This window comes from Ranitomeya variabilis, chromosome 1 (genome assembly GCF_051348905.1).
Source record: "Ranitomeya variabilis isolate aRanVar5 chromosome 1, aRanVar5.hap1, whole genome shotgun sequence".
In the NCBI taxonomy this organism is placed as follows: domain Eukaryota; kingdom Metazoa; phylum Chordata; class Amphibia; order Anura; family Dendrobatidae; genus Ranitomeya; species Ranitomeya variabilis.
The window spans coordinates 1160300520-1160314122 of NC_135232.1; the positions used below are offsets into that span (position 1 = coordinate 1160300520).

General features: G+C 46.7%; 1 protein-coding gene across 2 annotated transcripts in view; it reads left to right on the plus strand.

The window, feature by feature from the left end:
• Window positions 1-12420, plus strand: part of LOC143793440 (disintegrin and metalloproteinase domain-containing protein 19-like) — a 118950-nt gene extending 106530 nt beyond the window's left edge. For both annotated transcript variants that reach the window (XM_077280400.1, XM_077280401.1), the window contains 12 exons: window positions 333-510; window positions 928-1017; window positions 1133-1328; window positions 4952-5060; window positions 5476-5680; window positions 6296-6373; window positions 6507-6615; window positions 6786-6924; window positions 9734-9836; window positions 10050-10295; window positions 10377-10495; window positions 10660-12420. In XM_077280400.1, coding sequence (XP_077136515.1) covers window positions 333-510; window positions 928-1017; window positions 1133-1328; window positions 4952-5060; window positions 5476-5680; window positions 6296-6373; window positions 6507-6615; window positions 6786-6924; window positions 9734-9836; window positions 10050-10295; window positions 10377-10495; window positions 10660-10717 — 1630 coding nt within the window. In that variant the 3' untranslated portion in view covers window positions 10718-12420. The remainder of the gene's footprint in view (window positions 1-332; window positions 511-927; window positions 1018-1132; window positions 1329-4951; window positions 5061-5475; window positions 5681-6295; window positions 6374-6506; window positions 6616-6785; window positions 6925-9733; window positions 9837-10049; window positions 10296-10376; window positions 10496-10659) is intronic.
• Window positions 12421-13603: the final 1183 nt, after the last annotated feature.

Consider the following 13603-nt stretch of genomic DNA (forward strand, 5'->3'; position numbering starts at 1 on the left):
GGCAGAAACACTAACAGGGATCCACAGGCAGAGACACTAACAGGGATCCACAGGCAGAGACACTAACAGTGATCCTCAGGCTGCTCTGTAGTCTATGGGAGAATGTTTTTATTTCCAAGGCCTCAGCCTGATGTGATTGATCTTTTCCTGTTGGTATAAGAGAACAGCTTGTCCAGGAGTCTGCGGTGTAACATTGTAGGCCTGAGGCCCCTGAATTCCCGCCCCTGCGGAGTCTGACCACCCCCCTGCGGAGTCTGACCACCCCCCTGTGGAGTCTGTCCACCCCCCGCACTGTGACTCCAGGGATCAGTGTCGCCTTTCTGCTTTTCCAGACATCCCTTCCCTCGTAAGTTCAGCTCGTGCAGCCAGCAGCAGCTGCGCGGTTACTTCCAGAAGGGCGGCGGTATGTGCCTGTTCAACATGCCGGACACCAAGGACCTGGTGATGGCCAAGAAGTGCGGGAACGGCTTCCTGGAGGAGGGCGAGCAGTGCGACTGTGGGGAGCCTGAGGTGCGTCCGCCTTATGTAGGGGGTTGCCTCTCTGTAGGGGGTCTCTTCTATCTGTAGTGGGTCTCTCCTCTCTGTAGTGGGTCCCATCTCTCTCTGGTCGGTTTCGCTTCTCTGTAGGGGTCTCGCCTTTCTGTAGGAGGTCTCATGTTCCTGTAGGGAGATCTCATCTTTCTGTACGGGGGTCTCACTTTCCTGTAGGGGGTCTTACGTTCCTGTAGAGGGTCTCACCTTTCTGTAGGGGGTCTCGTTCCTAGGGGGTCTCACCTTTCTTTACGGAAGTCTCGCATTACTGTAGGGAGTCTCACCATTCTGTAGGAGTCTCACCATTCTGTAGGGGGTCTCACCTTTCTGTAGGGGGTCTCACCATTCTGTAGGGGTCTCACCCCAGCGCGCGCTGACACAATATGTCTCCCGCAGGAATGCACCAATCCGTGCTGTAACGCCGTAGACTGCACCCTAAAGGCCGGCGCCCAGTGCGCCCACGGAGACTGCTGCCAGGACTGCAAGGTGCGGTAACGCCCGGGCCACATACCTCCGCCGGCCGCGCACCACCGTTATATGGCGGATAAAGATTCTAGAAATCGCGACATCAACTAAACGATTATTCTCTTCTTATCAATAGTTAACATCTGCCGGGACCCTCTGCCGTGAGAAGTCGGGGGCTTGTGATCTACCCGAGTTCTGCCGAGGAGACGCCGCCTTCTGCCCGACCAATGTGTACATGCTGGATGGCTCCCCCTGCGCCTACGGCGAGGCGTACTGTATGAACGGCATGTGTCTGACACACGGACAGCAATGTGTGCACCTGTGGGGCGCAGGTATACAGCGAGTAATGCTGGATATACATCCTGTATTATACTCCAGAGCTGCACTCACTATTCTGCTGGTGCAGGCACTGTGTACATACATTACATTACTGATCCTGAGTTACCTCCTGTATTATACTCCAGAGCTGCACTCACTATTCTGCTGGTGCAGTCACTGTGTACATACATTACTGTTCCTGAGTTATATCCTGTATTATACTCCATAGCTGCACTCACTATTCTGCTGGTGCAGTCACTGTGTACATACATTACATTACTGATCCTGAGTTACATCCTGTATTATACTCCAGAGCTGCACTCACTATTCTGCTGGTGCAGTCACTGTGTACATACATTACATTACTGATCCTGAGTTACATCCTGTATTATACTCCAGAGCTGCACTCACTATTCTGCTGGTGCAGTCACTGTGTACATACATTACTGATCCTGAGTTACATCCTGTATTATACTCCAGAGCTGCACTCACTATTCTGCTGGTGCAGTCACTGTGTACATACATTACTGATCCTGAGTTACCTCCTGTATTATACTCCAGAGCTGCGCTCACTATTCTGCTGGTGCAGTCACTGTGTACATACATTACTGATCCTGAGTTACCTCCTGTATTATACTCCAGAGCTGCACTCACTATTCTGCTGGTGCAGTCACTGTGTACATACATTACATTACTGATCCTGAGTTACCTCCTGTATTATACCCCAGAGCTGCACTCACTATTCTGCTGGTGCAGTCACTGTGTACATACATTACATTACTGATCCTGAGTTACCTCCTGTATTATACTCCAGAGCTGCGCTCACTATTCTGCTGGTGCAGTCACTGTGTACATACATTACATTACTGATCCTGAGTTACCTCCTGTATTATACTCCAGAGCTGCACTCACTATTCTGCTGGTGCAGTCACTGTGTACATACATTACTGATCCTGAGTTACATCCTGTATTATACCCCAGAGCTGCACTCACTATTCTGCTGGTGCAGTCACTGTGTACATACATTACATTACTGATCCTGAGTTACATCCTGTATTATACCCCAGAGCTGCACTCACTATTCTGCTGGTGCAGTCACTGTGTACATACATTACATTACTGATCCTGACTTACATCCTGTATTATACCCCAGAGCTGCACTCACTATTCTGCTGGTGGAGTCACTGTGTGCATACATTACATTACTGATCCTGAGTTACATCCTGTATTATACCCCAGAGCTGCGCTCACTATTCTGCTGGTGTAGTCACTGTGTACATACATTACTGATCCTGAGTTACCTCCTGTATTATACTCCAGAGCTGCACTCACTATTCTGCTGGTGCAGTCACTGTGTACATACATTACATTACTGATCCTGAGTTACCTCCTGTATTATACCCCAGAGCTGCACTCACTATTCTGCTGGTGCAGTCACTGTGTACATACATTACATTACTGATCCTGAGTTACCTCCTGTATTATACTCCAGAGCTGCGCTCACTATTCTGCTGGTGCAGTCACTGTGTACATACATTACATTACTGATCCTGAGTTACCTCCTGTATTATACTCCAGAGCTGCACTCACTATTCTGCTGGTGCAGTCACTGTGTACATACATTACATTACTGATCCTGAGTTACCTCCTGTATTATACCCCAGAGCTGCACTCACTATTCTGCTGGTGCAGTCACTGTGTACATACATTACATTACTGATCCTGAGTTACATCCTGTATTATACTCCAGAGCTGTACTCACTATTCTGCTGGTGCAGTCACTGTGTACATACATTACATTACTGATCCTGAGTTACCTCCTGTATTATACTCCAGAGCTGCACTCACTATTCTGCTGGTGCAGTCACTGTGTACATACATTACATTACTGATCCTGAGTTACCTCCTGTATTATACTCCAGAGCTGCACTCACTATTCTGCTGGTGCAGTCACTGTGTACATACATTACATTACTGATCCTGAGTTACATCCTGTATTATACCCCAGAGCTGCACTCACTATTCTGCTGGTGCAGTCACTGTGTACATACATTACATTACTGATCCTGAGTTACCTCCTGTATTATACTCCAGAGCTGCACTCACTATTCTGCTGGTGCAGTCACTGTGTACATACATTACATTACTGATCCTGAGTTACCTCCTGTATTATACTCCAGAGCTGCACTCACTATTCTGCTGGTGCAGTCACTGTGTACATACATTACATTACTGATCCTGAGTTACCTCCTGTATTATACTCCAGAGCTGCACTCACTATTCTGCTGGTGCAGTCACTGTGTACATACATTACATTACTGATCCTGAGTTACATCCTGTATTATACCCCAGAGCTGCACTCACTATTCTGCTGGTGCAGTCACTGTGTACATACATTACATTACTGATCCTGAGTTACATCCTGTATTATACTCCAGAGCTGCACTCACTATTCTGCTGGTGCAGTCACTGTGTACATACATTACTGATCCTGAGTTACATCCTGTATTATACCCCAGAGCTGCACTCACTATTCTGCTGGTGCAGTCACTGTGTACATACATTACATTACTGATCCTGAGTTACATCCTGTATTATACCCCAGAGCTGCACTCACTATTCTGCTGGTGCAGTCACTGTGTACATACATTACATTACTGATCCTGAGTTACCTCCTGTATTATACTCCAGAGCTGCACTCACTATTCTGCTGGTGCAGTCACTGTGTACATACATTACATTACTGATCCTGAGTTACATCCTGTATTATACCCCAGAGCTGCACTCACTATTCTGCTGGTGCAGTCACTGTGTACATATATTACATTACTGATCCTGAGTTACACCCTGTATTATACTCCAGAGCTGCACTCACTATTCTGCTGGTGCAGTCACTGTGTACATACATTACATTACTGATCCTGAGTTACATCCTGTATTATACACCAGAGCTGCACTCACTATTCTGCTGGTGCAGTCACTGTGTACATACATTACTGATCCTGAGTTACCTCCTGTATTATACCCCAGAGCTGCACTCACTATTCTGCTGGTGCAGTCACTGTGTACATACATTACATTACTGATCCTGAGTTACCTCCTGTATTATACTCCAGAGCTGCACTCACTGTTCTGCTAGTGCAGTCACTGTGTACATATATTGCATTACTGATCCTGAGTTACATCCTGTATTATACCCCAGAGCTGTGCTCACTATTCTGCTGGTGTAGTCACTGTGTACATACATTACATTACTGACCCTGAGTTACATCCTGTATTATACTCCAGAGCTGCACTCACTATTCTGCTGGTGCAGTCACTGTGTACATACATTACATTACTGATCCTGAGTTACCTCCTGTATTATACTCCAGAGCTGCACTCACTGTTCTGCTAGTGCAGTCACTGTGTACATATATTGCATTACTGGCCCTGCACTTATTCTGGGTGGCCTCCTGTGAGTGGCCTCCTACAGGCTCCTGCTCTTGGCTTTGGGTAGTACTCGACTCTTCTGATCCATCCCTGGGTCGGTGGATGTGCCTCTGTTGTCTCCTCCGGCCTCAGATTCCTCATCTCCAGTAGAACATGACTTGGTGATTGACTTCTCCATCTTGATCTTCTCCCGGTTCCTCCTCAGGCGCGCGGCCGGCACAGGACATCTGCTTCATTGACGTGAACAAGGCTGGGGATAAATACGGGAACTGCGGAAAAGACACCCAGGGGAAGTTCATCAGGTGTAAACCCAAGTGAGTAACCCTCAGTAACGAGCGAGGGTGGACAGCCCAAAGCCCCCATGTCCCACCACTCCTGTGTCAGCCATGGAGTCTGCTGGCCCCAGGGGCCCTGACATCGTCTGGTGATGTACCCCAGGGGAAAACTCTACCATGGGGGAAGACAATAGGAGAAGGAGCATCGAATGTTCAGAGAAGATGAAAGTGAAGAACAATGAAGAGATGACAGACGATGGTGGAGGAACTGTGCTGTAATGTGATAAGACGTAAGGGTTGTCAGATGCGCTGAGGGACGGTCATGGTTGTCAGGCAACATCAGCAATGTATTTCAGTTGTCAGATTCGATGATTTTTGACAATGGTATGAAGGTTTTATTAATGGAAATTGTAGCAAAATCTACAGATTTTTCTTTGTTTTTTTTTTCTTACAGAGATGCCAAATGTGGAAAAATCCAGTGTGAGAGCAGCGCCCAGAAGCCCAAACACGAGAACACTGTGTCCATGGACACCACCATCCAGATCGATGGGCGCGAGGTGAAGTGTCGCGGCACACACTCCTACTCCGTGCAGGAGGAAGAAGGAGACTCCTCCGACCCTGGGCTGGTGATGACTGGCACCAAGTGTGGCGATGGCATGGTGAGTCCATGTGTCTGTGGCACAGGGTCCATGACCTTCTTCAGGATCGTGTATACACTGTGCACATTGTGGTTCTGCTGGGTCCTGGTGTTCGTGTGCGCACCTCATGTACCTCCAGAAGGATAGTCTGGCAAGAAGACAAGTCGTTGGTGTGGCCATGTGACGGGTGCATCATGTGGATGTCACACTTGTACGGTTCCCATGCATAATGGCGGGATTCTTGCAGTGCCATCTTCAGTAGGTCAATGGCCGGCCAGGAATGATCTGAGGATCCAGATGATGATTTATCTCCAGATCTCAGGCGATCGATCATCTGTGGGATCTGCTCCATCCACACATCTCCACCATTGGATTAATTGTCATGGGAACTGAGGATTGGGCAGTTGAAACCCCCCACCCTTGAGCGTCTTTCTCCATTTCTCACCCTTGGGGTCCCCTGGAGGCCAGATACCCTCGTTCTCATTGGTCTGTTCTTTCTTTCTGACCTCCAGCGTCTTTTCTTTTCTCCATGTTGTGAACATTTCATATTTCTGGAAATGTCTTACGGACGCCCATTTTTCTTTCTGGGCGAGCTTTCTGCCCCCCGTGTGACGATGCTCTCGCCTCTCTTTCTAGGTGTGTAAGGATCGCCAGTGCCAGAACGCTTCCTTCTTCGAATGGGATAAATGTATAGCGCGATGCAATGGGCACGGGGTGAGTCCTCGGAAAAGTGACCAGTGCAAAGAAACCACAACCAGTACCAGATGCAATGGCTAAAAACAAGTCCAGACCTAATATTTCTCACAGCTGAGGGTTTGTTAACAACTGGTTCTTCACCCTTCTCTAGGTGTGCAACAGTAAAGGAAACTGCCACTGTAACGCAGGCTGGGGCCCTCCATACTGTGAAACATCTGGTGACGGGGGAAGCATTGACAGTGGACCAGTCCCGGATGACTGTGAGTTAGTCCATGTGGATATGTTTGTTGTCTCAGTTCTTCTTCATTATGTTCCATCATCGCCATCATAAATATCAGGAGCCACTACAAAGGTGGAGACCATGTCCGCCTACACTGAAGTCCACCCTCCTGCATGAGACCATTGTGACATATTATGTTTCTCTTTACAGTCCAGGAAGGTCTCATTGTCTTCCTGCTCCTCCTCTTCCTTGTCATTCTTCCTCTCATTGGATTTGGGATGTACTATTGGTACAGAACACCGGATTCTCAACTGAAGAAATGGGTCAACAAGAGCAGAGCGAAGTGCAGGTGAGCAGATGTGAAGGACATTATCTATGTATCTGTAACGCGGGTGTGGGTGAGGCACTGGTCTTCTCCTGTCATGCCCCAGCGCGCTACATGAAAGAGTGGGTCCTAGCTGGGTGTTGGTGCTGTGAGGGCCTTACCCCTGTGAAGGACACCTGTAGTCGGTGGTGTTGGTGCTGTGAGGGCCGTACTCCCATGAAGGCTCCCTGTAGTCTGTGGTGTTGGTGCTGTGAGGGCCTTACGCCCATGAAGGTCACCTGTAGTCGGTGGTGTTAATGCTGTGAGGACCTTACGCCCGTGAAGGCTGCCTGTAGTCGGTGGTGTTGGTGCTGTGAGGGCCTTACGCCCATGAAGGTCACCTGTAGTCGGTGGTGTTAGTGCTGTGAGGACCTTACACCCGTAAAGGCTGCCTGTAGTCGGTGGTGTTGGTTCTGTTAGGGCCTTGCCCCATGAAGGACACTTGTAGTCGGTGGTGTTGTTGCTGTGAGGTCCTTAAGCCCGTGAAGGACACCTGTTGTCGGTGGTGTTGGGGCTGAGAGGTTCTTATACCCGTAAAGGCCACCTGTAGTTGGTGGTGTTGGTGCTGTGAGGGCCTTACCCCCGTGAAGGCCGCCTGTAGTCGGTGGAGTTGGTGCTGTTAGGGCCTTACGCCCATAAAGGACACCTGTAGTCGGTAGTGTTGGTGCTGTGAGGGCCTTGCGCCCATGAAGCACACCTGTATTCTGTGGTGTTGGCGCTGTGAGGGCCTTACATCTGTGAAGGCCACCTGTAGTCGGTGGTGTTGGTGCTGTGAGGACCTTTCACCCGGTCAGGCCGCCTGTAGTCGATGGTGTTGGTGCTGTGAGGGCCTTTTGCCCGGTCAGGGAGCCTGTAGTCGGTGGTGTTGGTGGTGTGAGGGCCTTACGCTCTGGTAGGCTGCCTGTAATCGGTGGTGTTGGCCGGCCAGGATCATAGGTTTCAGAGTCCAATAAAGGAGACTCCCGTTCTAAAACAGTCTTTACGAAACGTTGACTTGCAAAGGGTTATGTACAAGGGCAGTGGGTACAAAATCTTATGGATGTTTCCTACACAGTGTAAAGCATTTTCACACACACAGTTTCGTCCTACTTCGTCACAGCCTAGATTGTGGCCACAGTCCTGTTCAGCTGGTTTCTCTACAGCCTCAGTGGTTCCACATCCTGTTTCTTCCACTACTGGTGCCCCGGATTTACCGCTCGTGACCTCCACTAGTCCAATGAAACTCAGTCACGTTTAGGTCAATTATCTTTGGCGTTTTGCAAGCTCAATGCTTTTCTTGACATATCATCCTATCTAAGGACCCCTTTAAGATGTAAGGCCACTTTGTCTTGCTTTTGGCCAGTTCCAGATAGCACTACTCCCTTGTCCCTTAGTCTCCTTTTCTTAGTAGCTCACCCAAATGGTAGCAATGTTCACAGACACTTCCAACTTGTACTTGAACTTGTCCATACTTGACTATCTAACATGAAGCAGTCACTTGCCCTAACACTAAGCCCCTCCCACTATGGGCTAGTTCCAAACATTAACACTATCCTTACCCCAATGTTGCTACCTATCTACAGTCACTTGTGTCTTAAGCCCTGACCTATGTCTTACCCTATACTTATTCTATTCTATGTTAGAAACACAGATAGACCAAAGAATCACCAATAATTTCTCAATAAAATCAATAATACAAGAAACTAAATTATATATCACATTATGGCGATTGGTGCTCTGTCAAAAAGGGTGCAAGACCACTTATACAAGGAAAAAGTGAACCCAACCAATATATGGAAAGCCAGTGAAACACACCAAACAGAAAGTAGTTATAAAAATGCCTTTATTACATATGATTGGCCATATAAAAACAAAACATTTGTACGCACAACAGGACCAAAAGATAATACATATAATTATTCAGTAATTTAGTAGCAGTAGATGACCCCGTTTCTATATAAGGGAGCAGTGCTTCCCAATGGTGATGATTATGTGTGAAAAAAGAGGGGAGGTGCAAAAAAAATTGAGAACCAAGTAATGTAAATTGAACTACTATAAATACAATGTATAAAAATACAACAAGGATCCACAAAAATGATGATAAAGCAGTGCAAAGTGCAATAGTGCAAAGTGCAAGCTGCAAATAGTGTACAATGACACAGCAAAAACATATACGATCCACACTAAAAGTGCAATGTGCAAAAGAGTTGGGAGGTACACAATAAAGACCTTTCTGGGTCAGCCACGTCCCGTAATAGCGCACCCCGACGCGCGTTTCGGATCTTAATCAGGGGGTCAAGGGGGTCCTTCTATACATTACTAACATTACTTATCTTGCATTACACAGAAACATATCACATGACACAATGTATCTGTATACAAAAGACCCAAGACATAATACACACAACGCGATTGGTGTCTTCAGGGCAAGGACAGTCCAGTCCACCTCTTACATATCCTCACCATCCATAGAAGTACAGGTCTCCCCATGGCAGGCATCTCTGGGGGCAGGAGCCATGTCCTAATCACATTTGGGTTTTCAGAACCAATGGGAACCTGGAACATGGACCCTGGTGCCCAACTGTTCTTGAATGTGACCAAATCTAATGGTGTTGGTGACTGAGCGTCGTAGAGTTTTCTCTTGGAGAAGCTCTTTGCCCTCCCATTATCTTCTTCACATAGGACGGTTCTCCGCGGTCTTCATTTCACATTTCTGCTCCAGGAGCTCTGACTTCTGACACGTGTCCTCGGCCTCAATAAAACTTTCTACATGTTTACTATAAGCTTTCTCCATAGTTGTCTTGTCATTTTACAGAATGGGGACAGGTCACCGCCAGCAGCCGGGTAGAGGACACTCCAGCACCATCTTCACCCAGCGCAGTTTTCCACCTCCAGCCGCATCTCCAGCAGCACAAAAGGTAAAGTTGGAATGCTCCATTACTTATTGCGGAGCCCATGCATTTTACAATCTGTCCATAGGTCGACCTGAACACAATTCGGGCTTGGGGTAAGCCGAGACCCCAGAGACTCTTATGATTACCTTATCATCACGTCAATCCATTTTCCTCTTCACGTCACACCGCTGCCTGTCCACTTTTCGGTGTACTTGATCTTTTGCTCTCCCTACACAGAGCTCATGGTCTGCTTTTCATGGGAAACGTGGGGCCTCGCAGGTCAGCTCTCAGCCGGTCAACATTGTTCGGCCACTGGTGCCACCAAGCATCCAGACACCAAAGACAAGCATACAGCTGAAACCATCCAGACCTCCTCCACCAGTCAAGTCCTCCCCACTCATACCGGCCAAGCAGGATGGCCAGCACTCAAAGCTCCTGCCGCCTAAGAAGCCACTGCCCTCATGTCCAGTCCGGACCCCACAGGTAATGTTGTCAAGTGCAAAGTTTTCTAGCATTCTGGAAGAATTACACTATAGTGTGACTTGTTCTCTGTATTTTTCAAAGGTGAACCCTCCCCGAAAGCCACTTCCTGGGAATCCAGTCCACAAGGAATGTTTTATGGTGAAGACACCGGTGAAACCTCCTCTGACCAACTCCGCCGTGCAGATGAAAGCCTCACACTGGTAGGTGACTTGTTACTCTGGAGGGTCCTCACCACACGGACAAGTCTTCTGATCATTCTGCACATATCCACCACTATATTTGTATTTTAACATGAAAAGTTACAGATGCGACATAAAAACATATAACGATCCAAAAACTGACTCTTGTTTCTTTCTTCCTGAAGGCCAAAGCCTGGAAGTAGAGTTCAAGCTACAGCTGCGGCCTTTCTCCAAAAACAATGATGTAGTCAGCAATCCAAGAGTTGGAAACAAAGCCAGGAACTAGGAGACACGACATCCTGACACCAGCACTATGAGGATGAGAAGAGCCTAAAACTGCTGAGCTTTCCATACTGACATTGTAGACACGTCACGGTGAAAAGAGGACATCTGATCATGCTGGACGCCAAGCGTGCCTTCATAGTGTATTGCACTGATGTACGTCATGGAGGAACATCCATGATCTTCTCAAATGTATGTGGAATGATATCCTCTACACTCCGGCGATGCTCTACTGGACCTGGTCTGAGCGTGAAGAAGACTTTCATCGTCTTTCTGGACCAATATTAAGACTTTTTTCAGTGCCTTATAAAATTAGAATATGCAAGAAATATTGAAGTGTGAAGAGAAAGCCAAAATGATGTTCTCTCATCCCTCACCCATCTGGAGCCAGAGAAAAGTAATGCATCTCTCCCATTATGTCCCAGCTCATGCCATCTGATCCGATGCTTCCGATGTCTTTTCACATGAACCTATGATGATATCCGTCACAATAGGACTTGTCCATTGATTGAGTGTTGGTTTCATGAGAAGATGAAGGAAGTGTAGAAAAGTAATTCCTTCCAAATGGCCCTTGTTGTAATAGCCTCCAATAATTGGAAATCCGGGTGGCGTCCCACCCATGCACCTACTTAGAGAACTTCACTTGAGGACTGTACACTCAGGTGAGGCCTGTCTCAGTGAAGACGACCTCTCTGCCAAGCGTATACATACACACACGCCCATGGAGGTTATACATGGAACATGTAGTAAGTCATACGTTGTATTCTGTGTGGATAAAAGATCAGGAGACTGGCTCATATACTGTGTATTATATACTGTACTAGTTTACATCGTCCTCTGCTACCATAGGAAACACGCACAGTGCAATATGGACAGTATACTATATACACGTATTAGCTGGTGCCGATATTCTGGGGCGTTGCATGATCCCGGCCGCAATTTACAGTGTGCCCTGGTAGTAGATGTGACTGCAGCTATCCGGAAATGCTGGAAGTTGTAGTTTTAGCACAGATTGCCGACCGCTGCTGTAGACATCCTCAAGTGTATTTTTCAGAAATTCTATGGTTACAATTTAGACTGATTGGTACGTTCATGTCCGATCTCTGCTTCGTTTTACCTCTGCAGAGTGACGACGCTCCCTTTTATATGATATACGAAACGTTTGTACATCCATATTTTTACTATTTAAAGTGTCCCTTTAATCTATTTATTTGCTATGGGAATCACTAGTCAGTCAGTCTCTAGGCAGATTGATGGATGAAGACATTCTCAGCTCGTACGGTGCCTCAATACCAGGCTGATAGAAGATATATAGAAAGCAAGGTATATATTACATAGCTTAACACATCATAAGGTGGTTATTTCCGGTGTTAATGACCACTTAAAGTATGGGGTATGGCCATGGGGTCCGCACTGATGCCAGATTATACAATTATGAATACTCCTCTTCTTGACCATATAGCTTCTCTCTTCATTTTGTGTCTGTATCTCCTACTATTGACCCCAGACTGCCGCGCCAGGACAGCCTGACAGGTGCCTACCCCTATACTGCTAAATGTTTACAAGGCTCCTGAGCCGACTCTTGTTAGGATGTACTGATCATTGTATTTAATTCTGTGGTACAGAAAATAGTTGTTTTTAATAAAATACTTTTTTACAGGTAATTTGCCTTATTTGTGGTTCATTGTGATAAAACGAACATATAACTCTTTAGAGGCCCATCAGATACCCTCGTATATACCAGCAGACACAGACCTGAGCTGGTTTTGTGTGTGTGGCCATTGAGTTTTGGCTAGACAAATCTTGCTACATATACATTCTGGGAGAACAGGAACTAGCTGCTGATCCGTATGTTGCATTTTGTCTCATGCAATGATGAGACAGGTATCATCTCTGCACCTTCATATTGTGCAATGTCACATTTCCAAGTCCTGGAACACTCCCACGTGACCATGTTCAATGGTTGTTGCTGAGTCAGGAAAGTCTTAAGGAAATTCAGAGGGGTCTGGAGAAGATAGTGATGTCTGGAGGAGGACACAAAAGGTGTGGAGGGAGACGGAGATGAGGTTGTAAAGATCATTTCATGTCTCAGGTCATTCACCATGGCGAGACTGAGAGCAGGAACAGGACACAAGGTAGTTATATTGCATCAGCGAGGTCTCTCCCAGGCAAAGATTCCACAGTAGACTGGGGATTCAAGATGTGAGGGTCAAGATCTTTTGAAGAAGCACCAAGATATGGGCGATGTTGAGGACCGTAGAATACACAAAAAGGATAAACTGCATATCCAGAAATAGAAAAATGTACGGAGGACAAAAAAATACCTGACAGATACTTATGATGGAGACGACGGGTGATCCTCAGATACTGATGATGGAAGTGATGGACGGTCACGAGATACTGATGAAATTTATATGTCTCTTCCCTTCAGTCACTTCCCATTTTGGTAATTTTCCCCATTTTGCACAGTACTGTACAGTAGATATATATTATACAGTCCTTGTCAAGAATGATACCAGAGAGACAACACAGATTCCACCGCTGCCACCAATTGTCAAAGTTCACAGCTGCCTGGGAGGTCGCGCAGATCCGCCAGCTGTTACCTGTCACAAACAGCTCTCTGCTGCCCCCTATCGTCTGGAGAATTACGCGATTGACCAACGATTAACAGAGGAGGTTACGACTAATAGGCCGGTTATTGGGAAAATAAAGGCGAGCATATGGTGTATACACCTCCGATTCCGACTCATAGAATGCACATTATATATATATATATATATATATATATATATATATATATATATATATATATATATATATATATATATTGCCCGGTATGGTCACTGC